At 39.6% G+C, this 20,641-nt stretch overlaps 2 protein-coding genes across 2 annotated transcripts; one reads left to right on the forward strand and one right to left on the reverse strand.

Moving 5' to 3' along the window:
- Positions 1-239: 239 nt before the first annotated feature.
- si:ch211-155e24.3 (uncharacterized protein LOC100150696 homolog) lies at positions 240-8,113 on the reverse strand. Its single transcript, XM_026925032.3, has 4 exons — positions 7,728-8,113; positions 6,010-6,149; positions 5,687-5,771; positions 240-5,524 (listed from the first exon to the last, which is right to left on the reverse strand). Exons 1-4 carry the CDS (start codon positions 7,939-7,941, stop codon positions 4,467-4,469), a joined length of 1,497 nt encoding a protein of 498 aa, XP_026780833.1. The 5' UTR covers positions 7,942-8,113; the 3' UTR covers positions 240-4,466.
- Positions 8,114-9,362: 1,249 nt separating this feature from the next.
- si:dkeyp-68b7.12 (rho GTPase-activating protein 31) lies at positions 9,363-20,194 on the forward strand. Its single transcript, XM_026925027.3, has 14 exons — positions 9,363-9,470; positions 10,485-10,863; positions 11,623-11,725; positions 11,819-11,963; positions 13,436-13,518; positions 13,625-13,732; positions 13,810-13,940; positions 14,071-14,236; positions 15,479-15,573; positions 15,713-15,784; positions 16,098-16,802; positions 16,878-17,041; positions 17,219-17,901; positions 18,525-20,194. Exons 2-14 carry the CDS (start codon positions 10,776-10,778, stop codon positions 20,089-20,091), a joined length of 4,110 nt encoding a protein of 1,369 aa, XP_026780828.3. The 5' UTR covers positions 9,363-9,470; positions 10,485-10,775; the 3' UTR covers positions 20,092-20,194.
- Positions 20,195-20,641: the final 447 nt, after the last annotated feature.

A 20,641-nucleotide genomic window follows, 5' to 3' on the forward strand; every position in this document is an offset into this window, starting at 1 on the left:
AAAGAATAAATAAATAAAGCAAACATTAATGTGTGATTAATGTGAAACAGCTTTTCTTGAATCATGAGCATAATATTTCATGAATTTCTGGGCCCTGTGCAAATGCTGCATCTGTGGCCCCAGTGTTGCCAGTTCTTTTCAGGGGAAAGTAGCAGCTAATGCATGTTCGGCGGATGGCGCCATAGACTAATTTGCATATTCACTGAATCGTCATGATAATTTACATAACAAAACGTGTTACATGAGGAATGCAACTTTTCTGAATAGAATATCAGAATATCAATGGTTTTCAGTGATTGGTCATTGGGAACAATGGTGATCGGTGATTAGTCATTGGGAAACAATGGTGATCAGTGATTGGTCGTTGGGAAACAATGGTGATCAGTGATTGGTCATTGGGAACAATGGTGATCAGTGATTGGTCGTTGGGAACAATGGTGATCGGTGATTGGTCGTTAGGAACAATGGTGATCAGTGATTAGTCATTGGGAACAATGGTGATCGGTGATTAGTCATTGGCAAACAATGGTGATCGGTGATCAGTCATTGGGAAACAATGGTGATCAGTTATTGGTCATTGGGAACAATGGTGATCAGTGATTCAGTGATTGGTCGTTGGGAACAATGGTGATCAGTGATTGGTCATTGGGAACAATGGTGATCGGTGATTGGTCATTGGAAAACTGGTGATCAGTGATTGGTCATTGGGAACTATGATGTTCAGTGATTGGTCGTTAGGAACAATGGTGATCAGTGATCAGTCATTGGGAAACAATGGTGATCAGTGATTGGTCATTGGGAACAATGGTGATAGGTGATTAGTCGCAAGCTTCAGTGAAGCTTTACACACTTGTGGTAAGTCGACCAAACATACTCTCTCAAATGTACAGCCAGCAGCTGTGATATGAGCTGGAGAGCTGCACCAAGTACAGGATGTTTGCTAATGTCTGTTGAAAAAGTCATTAGAATTGTTAGTTTTCCTGACAATTTTATTCCTTGTGAGTCCATCTACTCAGGCCCCTTGGAATTATTTCTACTTCTAGGCCCCTTAAGGTCCCCCTCCTACTGGGCCTGGGTAGTCACTTCCACTACTCTCCCTGCTGGACCCACCCCTGATTGTGAAGTTTCAAAGGTTGCATTAATATTACAAGTCTACACTGGCCCAAACGCAATGTTGTGCCTAATTATTGTCCAATGTGTGACCAAAATGTGGAGTATTCAATGTTATACTCATTCTGCTATTCAATCATCTACAGTAACCACGTCATCAAGATTTGAGCCTCATACATGCACATCACCACTGGCTCCTTTCCAGCATCTAAACATCTCTCACACCTGAACCTGTCTCCACAATGAGCAAAATCTGTGCATCTAAGTTTCATCCTGAACAGGTGACAGATTGACAATAGACCTCCAGAGCAAAGAATGTTGTGCTACTTGTTTGCTCATTTTATCACTGCAGAAAAAAATGCTTTTTTTATGTTCATGATGCAAATGGCCCTGCACTGAAAAGCCTTTTCAAAAAGAAGCAAAGGTCCTCTAACACACACTACATTTTCACATGGCCCAGAAATTCACAGAACACCTACACAACTTTGAAATTTGTGATAATGTGTTTTGTTTCAGTGCAGTGAGAACACAGATTTGTTCAAAATAACGGTTACAGCTGACCTATTGGTAAGGCCATAAATTTTGAATTGTAAGGAAAAAAATCTGAACTGAGCAATAAGACTTGTGTTCCGAATGTGGCCAAAGATAACATTACATCACTCAGCTACAGCAGTCAGTTTTCTGTATTTACAGTCAGATACCAATGTGGTATACGGCATATATTTACCGTTAAAACTAGCCTGGCACCTTTGTAAGAACCTCTATGAAAATAAATAATCCAATTTTTTAGTTCATATCACATGGACATCAGTCATGTCTTGTCAGAGATCATGTTAAAACGATAAGAGGAATCAAAGAAAGCAAAAAAAGAAAAACAAACCACAAAAATTAAAATCTATTTGCTAATTTCACTTTAACATTCAGGTTGCATTTTTCTAATGCATGTGCAAATGGTGGATCACAGCCAAACATGCATTACAAAATCCAACACTGAATTCCACTTTTGTTCTAGATGTTCTAGTTTCCTGGTTCATGTCAGAAAACTGATCATGCATTGTGAGTTATTCCTGGTGTGAGAAACAGCATAAACATGTTTATTAACAGAGAAGCTACACGAAAATCTCTGCACTCAAACCCTGAAAGGAACGGATGCTCTGAGATATTCTATTTGTAAAAAAGATTTTTTTAATCATCAGTACTACTCATTATAACATCACAATAATGAAAATGAAGCAAGGTTTGTTGTTTATCATATCATTTTTGCTTTTACCACACCGACCTTCAAAAAACTGATGAGTCTTTGAACAAAACTTATATGCAAATAAGTTTTGGTCAAATTCTGCATTGGACCATCACCTGTTTTAATGTTCCTGTAAAATAATGAAAGATATCATATTTAATATCAATAAACTCAAATTCTTCACACTTGTACACACTTGGCCTTCATGTCCTCATGTCTACTTTTTTTTTTTTTTTCATTAACAAAAATGTTTAACATTTACTACATCCTTACAAAAATCACTTAAATTGTCACACCTCAGATCCATTTCATGGCAATGCCCAAAAGAGTATGTGCAGGTATTAAATCATCATATTTAGATTTTTTGAGTACTTTTTTCAGTCATGGATTATGAATTTGCTATAAAAAGGACGGTGTCATTAACGAGAAACAAACTGAGAGCAGTTTTCTAAAAGATGACTTAATTTCTTGTGTTTTAAATGTTGTAATGAAAATGAAACAATTAGAATCAATAAAGCCGTTTCATATTTCTACTTTTAGCTTATTGACACATCTGTCTATAATCTGAAATTAGCAACAGGCGTTTTATGAACTTTGTTTTGTTAAATGATCAATGTCACTTGGATGACAAAAAAATGGGTATTTTGGCCTGACATATTGTATATAAGTATATATACAATTTTATGTTTTATGTTAGGTTTTATGTTACTGACTGACAGGACGTTCCCAGTATCAGCTTAAAAAAAAAAAAAGTCATGTAGCAGTTGATGGTAGCCAGTGTTGGCGTATGGTGTGTTTCAGCTGTTTTACTTCATATACACGTTTTTTTAAGTGCAAATATATGCGTTTTGTCAGAACCTGCTGGTTCTACTAACAATAAATCCATCAGCTATTTGAGAGCGCCCCCTTGTGGAGAATCTTCAACCTGCTAAATGTAAGTCACTGAGTAAAGTCCTTCACATGTAAAAATACTGCACTACACTTATACTAGGTAAGCAACTCTACCTAGCAAGTTAATCTGAGGTTCATCAGAGGTTCCCAACCTGTGTAACAATGCAAACCAAAACACAGACCACAACATTTGAAGGATGTGAGAGGACAGGAGACAGGATTTCACTAACCGTCAGGAAATGGTACATTGTGTTTGGTGGAAATGTTAGTGGTGGAGACCCATCTATATGATTTCATGACACTGTGTTGAATCAATACACTACGACAAGCACAACTGATATACAGCCGATATGTGTGACCGGCAGAGAGAGCAAGTGTGCACATATCCTGAGATGCAATAGTTTTGCATCACTGTCTATAGTGGCGTAACGAGAAACGTTTCACAATATGATATGTATTGTCATTTTTGCACAACAAGACAATACACAGTGTCTGGCAAAAGGTAAGATGTTTTCTAGAAGACTATGCTTCGGTATGTCAGCTACTTCAAATTATTATTTGATGTGAGAGAGAGAGAGCGCACTGCTGCAGGACAACTACAGGCTGAAATGTAGCCAGGCACTGTCTAGATTAAGAGCCAAGACTAGCTTGAAATCACGAGTGTGACCCACATGGAATGCCGTAATAACAGAACTCAAATGCTCAATATGCTTTACAAGGGACATGCACTGGTCATAGCACAAGTCTGGTGAAAAAGACCACAGTGATTAATGCATTGGGAATGTACTGGAGTCTGCTGCTTAAAAAAGGAGCACGCTTAATGCCAACACTGCCACATTGTGGCACAACCTACAAACTCTGACCTACATAACCTGTTAGGACAGATTACATTAGCTAGCTAGTGTTGTTTATGTTAGATTAGCTATCTGTCATGCTTTTCAAACTTTCAACAGAACTCTTGTCCATGAACAGTATGTCCTTCACCAAAAACAGCAAATGATATTCGTTCAAATCTGACCAAAATAAGGAATTTTAGAAGACATCTGTTATTATGCTGTCTTCTGAATAGGAAAGAACGTTCCTAGAGAATGTAAGCACTGATCAAACACTCAGCTTCTTTAGGCAGCCACATATTGGGAAGTGTCAATGAATGCGACAGTATCTGTGTAACTGCTTATCAACACTTGCCCTTCCAAGTCATACTGAAATCAGTTCTGGATTGTTGCTATACAAAACCCCTGGTTTGTGTCACAGCCAGGCTGTCGTGTTGCTCTCTGACCAGCTGACGCACAGCTAATCCTTGCAGAACAGTGTCTCTGTCCGGCGTGTGTGTTTTCTGGTGGGACTTTAAGCTGGAGCGCTGAGTGAAGCATTTCCCACACAGGCTGCACTGGTATGGTTTCTCTCCACTGTGCACGACGGCATGCCGGATCAGATTGCCCTGTTTGGTGAAGCTGCGGCCGCACTGGCTGCACGTGTACGGCCTCTCGCCAGTGTGGCTGCGCATGTGCTCCTTCAGCTGGCCAAAACGCACAAAGGTCCGCTCACAGAATGAGCATCTGAAGCGCCGTTCTCCGTCCACGCTTGTCACCCACTGAGCGCGGAAACGTCTGAGTCCGCCACGGCCTCTTCCCAAAAAGGCTTGGTGGGGTATGTTAGATCCGGTCTGAGAGGCCATGCCGGCTCCGACTCCGGCCTCACTGGGTCTGGATAAAGTCCTGTGCTGCTGGTGTGTGCTTGAGCCATCATGCCTCTGTCTTTGTACCATATGATCTGCCTCATGTGCTCTGTCTCTGCACCAGGCTGGCTGTGGTTGCTCATGGACACTGACCTGTCCGACACCATACATCTCTATCTGGTCATTCTGTATAGTTTTGGCATCATTTCCGGATTGTTCCATGGCGGCTTCCACAGGCTGAGAGAAGACTGAAAGGTCACATGAAAGCTGAGTGGACGTGAAGGACTTGTCTGTTCTTTCTGCCTCGTTACTGTTGCTGTTATAAGCAAACTCCTGGTGATTAGTTTCTTCTCTCCTTTGCTCAGACCCTTCCACCAGGATGACTTCTGCTACTTCCTTCTCTTCCTCTTCCTCCTTTTCAGTTTTCACCTGAAGTCTTAGACTGCTTGGACGCTCCTCACTGCTCGTAACCGGAGAACTGATGCGTGTGAGGTGCGTCATCTGTCTCTCCATATCTTCACTAAATCGGTTTTGGTCTTCACATATCTCCTGAGCTGAGTTGTGTGGCTTGTTGCCATGACGACCATAAGGAAACTGCCCTCCAGCTTAAAGAGAAACAGTTAAATTATTTACATTACATTACAAATGAGACAGAATCCAAGCCATCTGAATGCAGATTTGAACCCGATTTTTCAGACAGTATCTTAGAATCTACTATTAAAGTGGTCATTGAGTGTATAAAGTCCTTTATTTTCCTATTCTCTTACCCTCTCCCCTACTCCATGGATCAATTTCATTTCCCTCCTCTTTAATGGCAGCTGCTGCAGATCTGTCCTCCAGTATCTGGATAGTCTACAATAAAGAGCAAAAAAAACTGTTTCATGCGCACGTACCTCTTGTCTGGGCTACAAGAGATACAACAAATAATTAGTATCATGAAGTGATAACCCTGTTTTAACTGTCAGAATGAATGTCATGACCAGACATGAAGACTGTCTCACTGGTGTGAAGCTAGTAGGAGACATTCTTAGTAATGAACATATTGGGTTTAAATCATCCTAAATCATAAGAGGAAATGTGTTTTTCAGACCTGACGGATGTGCTGTGTGGACACTTCAGGATCCTCCTGTGTTGGTGGAACAGGCTGTTCAGCTCTGCATGCATTTACACCAGTGTCTCTGGCACACACACTCTGAAAAGGTATCTTCTCAGAGGAGCTGCAGATGAACACTGAATATAAAAACAAAAAAAAAAAATTTCAACTAACTTTACATTAATTGAGGTAAACGAATTAGGTCAAATATGCCATTGTTATTTGTGTGTTATTAAAGGAAAAATTCACCCTGAATTGCTTACATATCAACATTTATAATCAACATGTGATGTTCAGTTGTGTGAAAGATTTAGGTTTATGATTAAAATCTGAAATGACTTTTTTGGTTTAAACAAACTGGGTTATTTTCAGTTTGGTTAACTGCTGAAGATGGCGCCAGTGGGAATTCATCTCTTCCTAAAGAGAAAGATATGGCGGTGCTTCGCGGAGTCTTTTAGTTTGTTCAGCTCTCGCAGCTCCTCATCTGTACACTCTGCTCAAACAGATCAGTTTCCAAAGCTTCAACATTCATGCTGATACCGCCAGCACGCTTGTCATCTCGTAGACTGCTATCTAGCTGTCATTCTGGAAGGCATTCTGGAAGTTTGAGTGCAATGTTTGCACCAACGTCTTCACTACTTCTATGTTGAATTTCTCATTAATATGATATCGAATGTCACTGGAAAATGATGAGGGATAAAAGAAGCTCTTGCTTGAGCAAAACCTGACTATTATCCCTTAAGTTTGAGAGTGTTAAAATGTATTTTTCCCCCTCTTTCTGTTGTAACTAGGATAGCTATGGAACCCCTAAGGGGACATGGTGATGGAAAAAAATGTGAAATGGGAGGAAAATGTCTATTTCGATGCTTTTGCGTTCACTCGCAGAATTTCTGCCGTCCCCTGAGAAACTCGCAAGATTTTTGCATTCCGCCAAGAAAATGTGTTCGCTCAAAAAACTTTTGCGTTCCCCTGAGAAAATTTGCGTTCCCTTGCAAAACCTTTGTATTCCCCCGAGAAACTTTGCGTTCGCTCTCAAAATTTTTGTGTTCCTCAAGAAACTTTGAGTTTGCTCGCAAAACTTTTGCGTTCCCCTGAGAAAGTTTGCATTCCCTCGCAAAACTTTTGAATTCCCCTATGAAACTTTGCGTTCGCTCCCAAAATTTTTGTGCTCAACCGAGAAAATTTGCATCCGCTTGCAAAACTTTTGCGTTCTCTCACAAAGATATTTTGTGTTTGTGAAAGAATGCAAACATCTTTGCGAGAGAATGCAAAAAAACTTGCGAGAAAATGCAAAGTTTCTCTGGTGAACGCAAAAGTTTTGCGAGCGAACACAAAGTTTCTCAGGGGAACGCAAAAATTCTGCAAACAAATGCAGTTTCTCGGGGGACACAAAAGCAATAGAAATTGAAATAGAAATTCAATGTCAGTTTTTTCCATCACCATGTCCCCTTAGGGGCTCCGTAGATAGCAATGTCCCCCCTGGGACATCTGAGTGGCACACAACCACTAACTTCTCACGGAAATAACGAAAATACAGCACTAACCAGCAAATAAGCACTAGAATCACTAAAGACATGACAAATATTTCAGCATAGTCGTTATGTTTCAGGGTGGAGTTTCCCTTTAAATCTTTCAACATGTCACACTAAATTCATGCTACAGACAGTAAGATGTATGATAAAACTTATTTATAATTGAGAGGAATTGTTTAGTACCTTTCCTCCTCCCTCTTCCGCGTACCTTCCTCAGTTCATTCTCCATCACCTGACACTTCCTTTTCAGGCTGTCTATGTCTCTCTGGCTGCGGGAGAGCTCGAGGCGGATAACCGCACAGCTGTCGGCTACACGCCGGTTAATTTCCTCCGTCGCTGCTTTGGCCACAACCTCCATGACGGACAGCAGCTGCTCTTGGAAAGTGTACTGAGCCATTTCGTGCTTTTCTAACGTGACACTAAACCTCTGTACGCAGTTACGCCTTGATATGTCCACTTTAGCAAACACTCTTGCTGCGAAATAAATACAAACTGTAACATGTCACTGTGCAAGCCTGTGAACGCTCGCTTCAAACATACGCAGATTCCTACTTCCGGTTGTGTCCTTACGTCACTACCGTAAACATTTAACTTGTATCGCAGAGCACTGGTGCTGTTTATAGTCACTAACTAGAGTGTTATAACGTGTTATAGACGCATTTAAGACTGTAAATGATAACAATAACACTCAAGGAAGAGTCAAAATAGCAAAATAAATAAAGGAGCATTCATCTTCACACTCATTTAAACAGCCATATACATCTACATAGACCTACATTATGAGAAACTGATTAGCCTGCATATGTTTGTGTGGAAACTGTAGTGTGTGTTTTTAAGGGAGTGTAGTGTGTGTTTTCAATGTATTTTGGTTCATCAGACCAACTACATTATGTAATGTCTCTAAACATTACTTTTGGCCATCAGGGTTTGCTGTAAAGGGAGGAAGGTGGGTGTTATTCCAAGACTTCAAGGACTCTAAGTAGACAGGGAGCCTAAAGGGACCCTAAAGATCAAAAACTAATTGTTTCATCATCATCATCATCATCACCATCCTTAAGCACTTTGTCCTACTCAGGGTCATGTTGGATTCAGAGCCTATCTTAGGAATACTGGGCATGAGGTGAGAATAGAGCTTACATGGGACACCAGTCCATCACAGGCCACCATGCACAGACTCACACATTCACACACTCATTTACACCTACAGGCAATGTAGTGTAACCAATTCACCTACTGGCATGGTCGGAAGTCAGAAAACCTGGAGGAAAATCACATGAACAAAGAAACTCCACACAGAGTAACCCATGCTCAGGAACAAAACCAGGGATCCTGGAGCTGTGAGACATCAATGCTATCTGCTGTGCCACAGAGGATTTTTGACTTCAGAAATCCTCTAAAGGTTACTTTTGGTCACTGGGGTGACCTAAAGTGGAGAAGATGGGGATAAGCCTAAAAGGACCCTAGTGAACAAAGAACTTCCAGAAATCTTACTGGTGCATTTACAAATATTATATATTGCTTTATAAAACATAAACAAAATGGAAAGTAATAAGATTTGAGTGTCTTGTGTTGTTTGATGTAGAAACAAATAGACATCTACTCACGATGTACACTGTGACACCATTTAACATTACTTGGCTTTAATATACATAGCTTGCAGCTAAGCATGTTATGTAGCACTTTCAGTTCCTGTGGTACAGTAACCCAAATTTTCACATCATAGGTAGATAGGGAGACATAGAAGCAGACATACTGCACATACATAAGTATATACATGCAGCATACTAAGCTGAATCTAGAGGATTAAAATGGAGAATTAACTCAAAAGAGAGACCAAGAAGTCAGGAAGTCAGTAAGGGAAGTTTGGTGGTTTCTTGCGTCACAGATGCTCACTGGGGCTGATTCTTGTGCCGGTGGAGCGAAAAGGTAAGGACGGTTAAGTCCAGTGTTTTTCTTGTTTAGTTGTTGCTTTTTAAAACCAACTTGGCACTGTTGATGTTGGAGGTGTTGGGGGTCATCAGCTGAGTGTTTCTTTTACGTCAGACGTAGTGTAGTATAGAGAGATTTGATCGTTGTTTGTCACCATATGCCTGATGCAGAGGGAGAGGCAGGCCTTACATTGAGGTTGTTCATTTCCGTGCACAGCGCGACAGAAAGAGAAAGGCAGATTAAATGTAACAACGTGGCCGTGTCTGATGACAAAAAGTCAAAATGACGAGAGCTTCTTTAACGAATGGCTTGATTGATACTGCCAGTGTTGAAAAAGTGATGTTTTGTCCTGATGTATGGTAATGAACAGATAGTAAAAGTGAGGCAGATTGTGAGGGTGTGGCCTTTATAGCACTCAAATCTTACACAATATGAAAGTAGGAAGCAGAGACAGTGGTACCACATGCTTATCCGTGGTCCACAGACTCAAGGTGCATAACTGTGGTTAATTTCTAGCCAACTGACAGCTCCAGATTTCAGATTTATGATAACCAATGTGAGCATTTAGATTATCAGTTGCTTTTAGTGAGAATGTAGGAATTGCAGCATAGGCACCAGGAGATCAAGGTTGTGCTATTTAGACATAAGAGTTATAGTCTTATAGAGAAAAGAAGCACTTTTTTGCTTGCATTTTACAATGATTATGTGCATATATTGACTTTCTGGGCAAAAGCCTGGCACTAAAAACTGTCTGTACAATCAAAGGAAAGTTTGTGAAGCTGAAGTTTGTATTTCACACTGACGGTCTGTACACATAAACATCCTGTGCATATGTGTGATGGAAAAAACCATAAAATGCATATATTTAATCAATATAGTACAGCACCCAAGATTGGTTGTTCTGTGTAATTATGCCTGCATATGCACTCTGTGATTGTACACATATTGTTTTTTCATTTTCATTTATTTGTATACTGTTAATCTATTTCCTGTCTTATCTGCTTTGCACAGGCCACAAGCATCCAGCTCCAGGGCAACAGACAATCATTCAATAAAATCAGATTTGAGTGAAATAGGAGATTTGCAGTGTAGTGATACAGAATGTAGCAGAAGCATAACTGTGTGATAAACCTAATTCAAATTTGTTAGAGGTCAGATACAAAAACAACGCTGCTTATTCTAACACACAATAATCATCATGAGTGGTTTAGGTGTCACGTATCACTAAGAGCACGACAGCAAACACATACACACACACGCACACACGTCTGGATGTAAAAGTGGTGGTTGAAACGGTGCATAATGAAGAGAGGACGAAGAAAAGGTGGGAGTAAAGACAAGGTGTTTGGCTGTGACCTGGTGGAGCATTTAGCTGCGACCAGTCAAGACAGTGAGTATTATTTCTCGATATGTCCTTTATATTGTAGTAAATATAGTAATAACAAAATGACTACAGTTATAGTTTTATAGTTGCTGTTATAATGTTATAGTTATAGGCCAATACTGAGCCAATTTCATGGAAGTTCCATTGTGAAGTATTAATTAAGGCCAATACATAGAACGAACTTTAACCTTTCCTATTAGCAGAGTTACTGTTACCAACAACATGTCCTGAAATGTTTTATTCCTCTTATACCACAGCCATTTCCCAACAATTACATTTTTATTAGTTAAGTTTACTTTTAATTACAAATTACTTTAAAAAAATCATTTTATTGTTACATTTAAGGTTGTAAAATGTCTGCAAAACAAATAGTTCCTGTTATCACTAATCTTGTATAAGTATTCTAAACAAAGGTACTAAACAACTATAACACTAGTGCCTTCACCAACTTCTCTTTTGCTCTCTCTTGATGTTAAGAGAAAAACACACTCTATAAATGTTAAATAAACCTGTCCTTACAGATGACTTCACCACTTATTATTGCTACTGCTTTATTTTCCTTAAATATGAACTTTAAAAAAAACTTGCAGAGTGAGAAATATACAGTATATTGGTTGTGAAATATAATTTAATTGGAAAATAAATGTTTACAATATTATTTAAAATATAAAAAGGTTTCGGTAGAGGACTCTCTCTCTTTCTCTCTCTTTCTCTTCCCTCTCTCTCTTTTCTCTCTGTCCTTACGCATCTGTCTGTCTCTCACAGTTCCTCAGGTACTCCGTAGCTGCAGTATATTCATTGAAGAGCATGGCATTGTTGACGGGATCTACAGATTGTCTGGCGTGTCATCCAACACACAGAAACTAAGGTCTCTGTACATAGAGTGTCTGTTCACATCTCCACTTTAAAGCACTGTACTCAAGGCTGCTGTTTGAGCTCTTGGTGTCTTTGTTTTGTACAGGTCCGAGTTTGACAGTGAGGGGTCTCCAGACCTGTATAAAGATGTCTATCTGCAGGACATTCACTGTGTCAGTTCCCTCTGTAAGGCATACTTCAGAGAGCTGCCCAACCCACTGCTCACATACCAACTGTATGACCACTTTGCTGTGGGTATCACACCTGAACAATGAGTTCACTAATACACAAACACGTACTACATAACCTCAAACTCTATTGTTCCCAGATGTGGATAAGGTGTTCCAAAGTTCTCTTTTTAGATTGCGAAAAAATCGATCATGTGATTATTATTCCTGAGTGATCAGTTGCCGTAATTAATGTGGAATTTAAATATTCTTTCTGCTGTCACTGAAATATTATTGGGTCTACAAGATAAGCTTTGAAAGATAGTGCCATTTTAACCCCTAAAAATAATCTAACCTGTTTTATATGGTTTAATGCCCTAAAATTATGAACATGGAAAATGGTCTTGGAACATCTATATTTCTGCCCTCATGATAAATTCCACAATCTATGACAGTAAACCTATATGTATATCCAATCTGGAAACTCCTCCATGTCCTCCTGCATCCCCAATAGCTAGCTGGCTAGTTAATCGCTAGTAACATTCATCAGGTAGATTAGAGTGAGATTTAACTATCTCAGTTTCAACTTGGATGGTTATGAATTGGGAATTATTTATCAGCAGGCAACTCCAATACCAATCAAACTTTTTTTTATTACTGTCACTAGCTAGGCAGCTAGTTAGCATGCTAACTACTATTAAACTAGCTTGCATTTGTTACAGGTAAACATGAGCAGGATTTCAATATTTGAGGCCAAATTTACTGTTTAATTAAACAGACAATATATTCTCAGTTGTTTTATTTAACAGTTAAATGTGTCAAAAATCAGCACTACTATCAAAACTAACATGAACTAAGTTAGCTAGATTGCTACCTTTGTATTACATCATCTGGTAATTAAGACAAAGCTTATTTATTGGTATTACTAAGTATACCAATGTAACGTATGTCATATGTAACAGTCCCAGAATTCATTTTTATGGACATGCTAATAAACTAAAATTTACACTAAGTTAACAAAGTTCACCCAAAGATCAAATTATATAATCAAAGTCAGCCATCTAAGAGGAGTTAAAAATATTTTTTAGTTCAGGAGTACTATCACAAGTATTTAATATTCAAGTTTGTGGTGCAAGGAGACAATTAACAGGGCACCAGGCAGACACACAATCATATGTAGGGCAATTTTGCATAGCAAATCCACCTACGAACATGTTTTTGGGAGGTGGGAGGAAGTTAGAGAAACCAGCGAGTTTAATAGAAATCTTTTGTTTCTATAATACAAAAGGTGCTGTTTTTAGAGCTGTCACAAACACAGAAGACAGACAGAGGATCCTTTGGCCAAAACAGTGCCCTAACTCCCTATTTCCAACAAATATCAAAGTGCATTATGGAATATCCTCATTGGTGTATCATTTGGGCACTACAGCAGTACGTTGTGGGAGTTAATGAACCCAGTGGATATTCTCTCCACAAAATGGCCTGATGGACTGATTGATTTTTATTTATTTATAAATCCTTATGGTGGTCTTTATTTGTAATTGCAAACTCATTAGGAAGCTGTGGCTGTTCAGTTAGAGGATGAGAGACTGGTGAAGATCAAGGAAGTGCTAAAAGAGCTGCCACAGCCCCATTTTCGGTAAACACACAATCCTGATCAGCATAAACTTTAGTAAATAACCACAATAGGAAATTTGTAATAGTCACTCTGTTCATTTCTGGGGTTTACTTGTGTTTTCCTGCAGGACTCTGGAATATTTAATGAGACACTTGGTCCGGATGGCTACTTATTCTAATCAGACCAACATGCATGCCAGAAATCTTGCCATTGTGTGGGCTCCCAATCTCCTCAGGTGTGTGTGTGTGAGTCATTGAAATCTTTAGTACAGTTACATTATATCCACTAAGACCATTCTGTGGTTACCTACAGATCAAAGGATATTGAGGCATCTGGTTTTAACGGCACTGCGGCTTTCATGGAGGTGCGAGTCCAGTCCATTGTGGTGGAATTTATTCTGACTCATGTGACTCAGCTGTTTCCTGAATCAGATCCTGAACCAGGTATTCAGCAAATTGATTTGTGTCTCATTTTAATGCCTGTCTTAACATTTCATTGCAATCAATGTATATTCCTGAAATGTTTTCAAAAATTAACATTTGGTAATTTTTGCCCTCTACACTATCACCACAGGACCAACTTCAGAACGCAGGAAGTCTCTCCCTTCGCCATCCATACTGTCCAGCCAGGAAGACCACTTCTTTAAGGCCTTGCCTTTTCCATTTCCAGGCAACATGAGTCCTGGAGACGGTCCTCCACAGATGAGACCTTACCATGCCATCATCGATGGCACAGACAAGTAAGACACAAATCTCCAAACACAGAACTGGTTTTTATGTAATCTACACTATATGGCCAAAGGTGAGTGGACACTTGACCATCACACCTATATATGGTTCTTCCCCAAACTCTTGCCACAAAGTTGGAAGCACATAATTGCATAGAATGACTTTGTAAGAGGCTCAAACCTGTTCTAGCATGACAATGCCCCTTTTTACAAAGCGAGTTCTGTAAAGACATAGTTTGCCAAGGTTGAAGTGGAGGAACTCGAGTGTCCTGCACAGAGCCCTGACTTCAACCCCACTGAACACCTATGGGATGCACTGGAATGCCGAATGCAACCCAGGAAAATACCCACAGCCACACTCCAAAATCTAGTGGGAAAGCCTTCCCAGAAGAGTGGAGGTTATTATAACAGCAAAGGGGGACGTGAAATTGTCAACACAAAATTGTCAACACATCAGTCAGCCAAGGCGTGTTTGGCATCTGACATTTGCTTCTTTAGATTTTCACTGCAGCTACAAAACTAATGTAACCAGCAAGTAATGGAAGTCTTTACTTCTGTTTTCCAAATTTTTACTTACTTGCTTGCTTCAAACTTATTGTTAAGTCATGTAATGTTAGAAACCATTCTGTAATATAACAATTTCAAAGGGGGGCCATATTATCATCTGTATAATGTCCTTTTTTCAAACTATTTTGGGCCATGTGGTACAGAATGAAGTGCACTAATAAAAATAATACTCAAATTGTCCAAGATGGCTGTCTCCATAACTTTACAGTGATCAGTGTGTCATTACTAAAGAAATTAATGTGGTTTGAAGTAGATATTTAGGGCAAAGATTTTGGGGGAGTTAGACATCTTAATATGTAAGGCACTTCATAGATCCAGTGAAAAACTACATTTCAAAAAGCAAAACATTTTGCAAAACATGTCTTAGCTGATCAACTCCATTTAACATACTAAATTAGATTTTTCAACAACCTACTTCTCAAACAAGGACCATTTTTTTGTAATAATTATATAGTATGCTACTGTGGATCTAAAAAAGTATTATACAGTATAGATTTTAGATTGTACCCATATACAGTACATGTTATAAAGAAACCAACTGATTTTAAAAGCAGATATTTCTCTTAGTTAGTTTGGATCTCCATATTTTATATAGTATTTTTTATTTAGACAACATTAACCCAGTATCTTCTTTCTGGAGCAATATTAAAAATGTGTGCATCAAGGGCTCTCGTTTCTTACTTTCAGGAGGAAGGGATCACTGAAAGGCAGAAAATGGAAATCTATCTTCAATTTAGGTGGGAGACTTCATGATCCTCGCAAAAAGAAGTATGCACCCAAGGGTAAGAGCACATACCTATATACTTTTTAACCTTTATGTTCACATCATCACTGCTAATCATTTCACTCTATATTGTAAATTCTTCTTTATGCCTATTTTGCTCTCTTATTAATCCCTTATCCCTGGACCTATCTATACAGAGAAAGAGAAGACCACACTAAGGCCTGCTAAAAGTATGGATTCTTTGAGCTCAGGACCTTACACAAAGGAAGGTACATATAATGTTCTACAATATAGTTTCTTTATTGAAACTATATAGGCTTTTATATTTTATGGATTCCAAACTTGTGAGCAAAACACAAGAATGAAATATAAATAATTAAAGTATACATAAGTTTCTTTTGAGTCATTTAAAAATAGCTAGAATTTTTTTTCCATTTTAACAGTTTTTTTTTTTTTCATTTTTAAAGGGTCAGCTGAGTAAAATGTTGCAATAGTTTTTGATAAATCTTGACCTCTTCTTGTTAGTGGATTCATATTTTCGGTATGTTGATATAACACAGTATTTCTTCATTTCGTTTTCAGATTCCAGGCACGGTTCTCCACACCTATCTCCATTAGCCATTCCCTCTGGAACTGCAGAAGGTGGGCCTGGTGGGGGTGTGGCTAGTGGATATGCGGTGACATACAGGCGCACGGGTGGGGCTAGTGTGAGTATGGTGAGCGGAGGGGGCGGGGCTCAGGGCACTTACAGGAGCCTGGATCCAGGGGCCGGGGCCAACACAGACAAATCACAGACTCCATCTCTAGCGACGCCCAGCAGGGCAGAGCGCCGTGCAGGAATGCACATTTCTGGGCCTTTTTCAGTGACCGTTCCTCTTCATATAACCTCGGGACTGGCGCTGGGGGTATTACAGGGAGGAAGATCTGAGGAGGAAGAACCTAGGCAGGGGCAGAATGAGGAGGAACAGCCGAAGAAAGACAAGCAGGAGAGTGCTGAAGAGAAAGAAACAGAATTGGATGAAGAGAAAGTTCAAACAGATAGGAAGACAGGAAGTCTGAATGACAACAAGGAGAAGAAGGTGGATAACATGAGTAAAGGAGATGGGGAGACAGAAGTTAAAATAGAAGACAGAGAACCAGAGGATGCCAAGCCTGAGGAGAAAGAAGAGTTTGGAGATAAAGACAAAGAGGATCAATGTTTGAGTGAGGAAGAAGAGTCAAATGAGAGACAACATGCCACAGATAGACCTTCACTCAGTGAAGACATGGATGGAGAAGACTACATGGGTAAGAGGATGAACTAGACTTATAGATATAATGTATCTCTGAATGAAATTAAATCCATCTTTGCTGTTCCCTCAGTCATGAAAGGAGGAGTGGTACAGTGTCCTGAAGGAGATGATAGTCAAAATGAGAGCCTCAGTCTCTCACCTCAGGAAGAAGAGTACCCTGACCATGACCTTCCTCTGGATTTCCAGGACACTTTTGGATTCTTGGATCTGATGGATATGCCCACCTCAAATCAGGTATATGTGTAATTGAATGTATCTTTCTGACCTCAATCTGTATTAAAGCCAGAATGTTACTTTGTTAACAATCATTTTACCTTATTAATACTGAAATTGAGTGTTTTTCATCTTTCTGTCCTTTTCTAATATCCACGAGTCTCTTGCAATCTTATCATGTTTTTTGTTGTTTCCCAGTTAAATGAGTTCTCAGTGGAGCCCCCTGCTTTTGAAATGGAAGAGGATGAAGAGGAAGATAAGCAGAGTCCATCACAGAGCCACTTTCATATGGAAACCTCCCCGTTGAACTTGCTGGCTCACACAAGCAGGGCACTGTCAAACAAATCACACAGCCTTCCTTATAAATCCTATCCTTTCCAGCCAGATCTATCCTTTTCTTCTGATGAAGACTGTTACTCAGGGCCTAGCGAAGGTGAAGATAGCAGTGATTTGGAGAAGGGTGAATATGAGGACATGTTCACTAAAAGTCTACCTTCTGCTACCCATTTGAACTGGGTGAACCCCCGGATCATCATATTAGACTCTGACAGCAATGTAGATTCTCACAGCAAGGACCAGCCCGAGTGCTTAAATCAGACTCACACCGTACCCGAGGACATTCAAGATTCACCCCCTGCCAGTCAATCAACTGTTACAGAAATGACAGCTGCTGATCAGTGCTTAAATGAAAGGGATCTCAGCCTACTTCCTTTAGAGACAGAGCATTCAAATGTGGAGAAGAAGAATGAAGACAGAAGCACAGAGAATGATGGAGAAGATAAAAGTGGCTCGGAAGAGCTTAGGAATGTAAATGAACCAATTCAAGAGGAAAATAAAAAGATGGAAAGTACTGACAGCAAAGACGAAACACTCACCTGCAGGTAAGTAGCTCACAAAGAAACTCACACACATACCGAATGTGGCTCATGGTGTTTTAAAGGTGCAGTTTGAAAAATATGTTTAAAGAAACATTCTTGGGGAAAAAATCTAGATCCCTAAAGAGTTCTTTCCTTTTTCTTTAAATGTTCTACATAGAATCCTACAACAGAGGGTTTCCCTTTCAGAAAAGGTTCCAAGTGGGACCTCTTTAGGAAGTGAAGAACCCTTAACTATCAAGCAAACCCTGGAGGAACCCTCTTAAGGGTATAACAAACCCTAGTACTTATATGAGACCACTATAAAGAACCATTTCTAACACACTTGTTTTAGTTTAGAACACTGTAAAACTATAGAAAATGTCGGCATGAAATGAATCTTGCTGCTTGCTTTATTATTTATACTTTTTGGCCTGGAAATTAGCTCTGCCTCTTTTCCTCAAAAGACACCTCTCGAGGAACCTCATGAAGTCTCAGCATATGATGTAGGGACATATGAGGGGGAAAGCTTGTCAATGTTTTCACTGTAATTGCAATTCATTTAATTGGGCTCTAAAGATGACAAATGGCTCCTTTAATGGAAGTGTGTATAAGCTTTTTCTGACATTTTACCTTGTTTATGTTCACAGTCACAAAGACAGTCATTCTGCAGAAGATGAAAACCAAGAGGACACTTATTTTGGTCCAGACTCACCTTCATCCACAGTGGAACCAAGCAACAGTGGAGCCGTTGAGACATCCTGCACAACTGATCCTGTTATCAGTGAGGAACCTGCAAGCTCTGATGATCAACAGGAGAGTAATGATAGTTATGTAGACGTTGCAGAAAGTGAGACTATAATAGACACAACAAGCCCTGAACTACAGACAACTCAAAATAAAACTGAGACTGACAAACTCTCAGTGAAAGCAGAAATAATTATGCATACCAACATGCAAGAACAGACAGATGGGAATGATCTGGAAGGGGTGGTGCTGAGTGAGGAAAGGGAAGTTGGTGAGAAGGGAGAGGAAGGGAAAGATGCAAGGGAGACAGAAGAAAAGACGATTATAAAGGGAGAGAGTACAGAAAGTGAGCACACTGAGGGAGAGAAGAATGATGAGGGTCTTACAAATCAGGTAGATGTGGATAAGATGGCAAAAGGAAGTGACATGGTTCCACAAGAGGAGCAGACATATTTAGAGAATAAGAGGGAAGATGCAGATGTTGAAAAGCAAAAGGAAGGCAGTGACAGAGGGGAAGAGAATGATCAGGAAATGGAGGAGGATGACGTAGAGGAGGAAATTGAGCCTCAGAAAGACTATCATTTAGAAGGCATTGCAGAACTAAAAGAAGGAAGTGTTCCTGAAGAGCTGAGTGAAGACGATGACAGGCATTCGGAGGATGGCGAGGAACGACAGAGCGAAAATGAGAAGGAGAGCATGAGAGAGGAGAAACATGAAGATCCTTCTACATCAGAGAGGAAGAAACCACTGAGACCTCCAAGAATGAAAGATAGAGATGGAGGAAGAGGTGCAGGGCTTGGGCTAGGCGTGGGCAGGACAGTGATTATATCCAAACACAAAATGTACCAAGTGAAAGCTGTTCCTGTTGTACCGCCTAAACCACAGCATTCCAAAATCACAGCTTTCAGACAACAGTTTCAACAGAGAGACCCCGAGAGACAACAGAAACCCATACAGCCAACATGTACCGAGAGACAACATACAGACAGAGGGCTTCTGAAGAAAGAAACCGAAAATGAAGAAAACAGGCATGCAGAAATAGAGGACGTAGCACAAAACCATGATAACCACGACGCAGAGCCAGAAAAAGGGACAGGGACAGACAAGGAGAGGCCGGAGGAAGACAAGGCATGTCAGGCAAAAAAACAGCTGAAGGACACAAAGTCATGCCATAGTTTGGAAGGGGAGATAGAACAGGATAGAGAAGAACAGAAGCAAAGGAGAGGGACCTGGGATGGAGGGAGTTTGAGAAAGGATGGAACGAAGGAGTTAGACAAGGAGGCCAAACGAACCAGCGGCATTAGCATGTGTTTTGATGAAGCTGTCGCAAGGGCAACAGGTAAAAGATACAGAGAGAAGGAATCTAATGAAAAAGACAGAGTAGTTGATTTACAATGGGAAAGGAGTGAGCAGAAAGAGGGACTGAACCAGAGAAAGAAAGAGGAAGAAGAAGAAGAGAAAACTGACTGACATAAAAAAGTGTAGGAATATGAATGTGTAAAATAGGATGTTTATAGCTTTTTTCCCCACAAATTGGACAAAAAAAAAAAAAAGAAAAAGAAAAAAAAAAGGTGAACAAACATTTTCATTCTTAGTGGCTTTGAAATTTGCAGTTTAGTTGAAATTTTAGCATATCCCTTTCTTTCTAATCTGTAATTACACATTGACTGTGTGCATGTTGTTGGCATAAATAAATACTCATAAATGTTGCCCATAATCTACAGTATGTGTGTATAGTCTATTGTATATGCGTGGTTAAAAAGACTACTCCGTCAAGGGAGTGACTGAGAACCACAAAAAAAAAATCACTGTAAAAAAAAATTATTGGGAAATATTGGTCATGTACACAAAATGAAAACAAAAATGTATTTGTAATTGTGGGGATTTCATGCGTTACATGCTTAAATTCGTATACAGACTTGTTTACATAATATATGATGCCTCAGTGTTAGACATTTACCATCTAATAAAATCACAATGTCTTGTAAAAGTGAAATGTATGCCCTTTTTTTCACCGGTT

This window comes from Pangasianodon hypophthalmus, chromosome 21 (genome assembly GCF_027358585.1).
Source record: "Pangasianodon hypophthalmus isolate fPanHyp1 chromosome 21, fPanHyp1.pri, whole genome shotgun sequence".
Classification (NCBI taxonomy): Eukaryota; Metazoa; Chordata; class Actinopteri; order Siluriformes; family Pangasiidae; genus Pangasianodon; species Pangasianodon hypophthalmus.

Coding starts and splice junctions, on each gene's coding strand:
- si:ch211-155e24.3 (XM_026925032.3), bottom strand. CDS start 7,941: ATGGCTCAGTACACTTTCCAAGAGCAGCTGCTGTCCGTCATGGAGGTT. Junction 6,150..7,727: donor CGGAAGAGGGAGGAGGAAAG/GTACTAAACAAT, acceptor TTTTATATTCAG/TGTTCATCTGCAGCTCCTCT. Junction 5,772..6,009: donor CCACACAGCACATCCGTCAG/GTCTGAAAAACA, acceptor TCTTTATTGTAG/ACTATCCAGATACTGGAGGA.
- si:dkeyp-68b7.12 (XM_026925027.3), top strand. CDS start 10,776: ATGAAGAGAGGACGAAGAAAAGGTGGGAGTAAAGACAAGGTGTTTGGC. Junction 11,964..13,435: donor AACTGTATGACCACTTTGCT/GTGGGTATCACA, acceptor CAAACTCATTAG/GAAGCTGTGGCTGTTCAGTT. Junction 13,519..13,624: donor CTGCCACAGCCCCATTTTCG/GTAAACACACAA, acceptor GTTTTCCTGCAG/GACTCTGGAATATTTAATGA.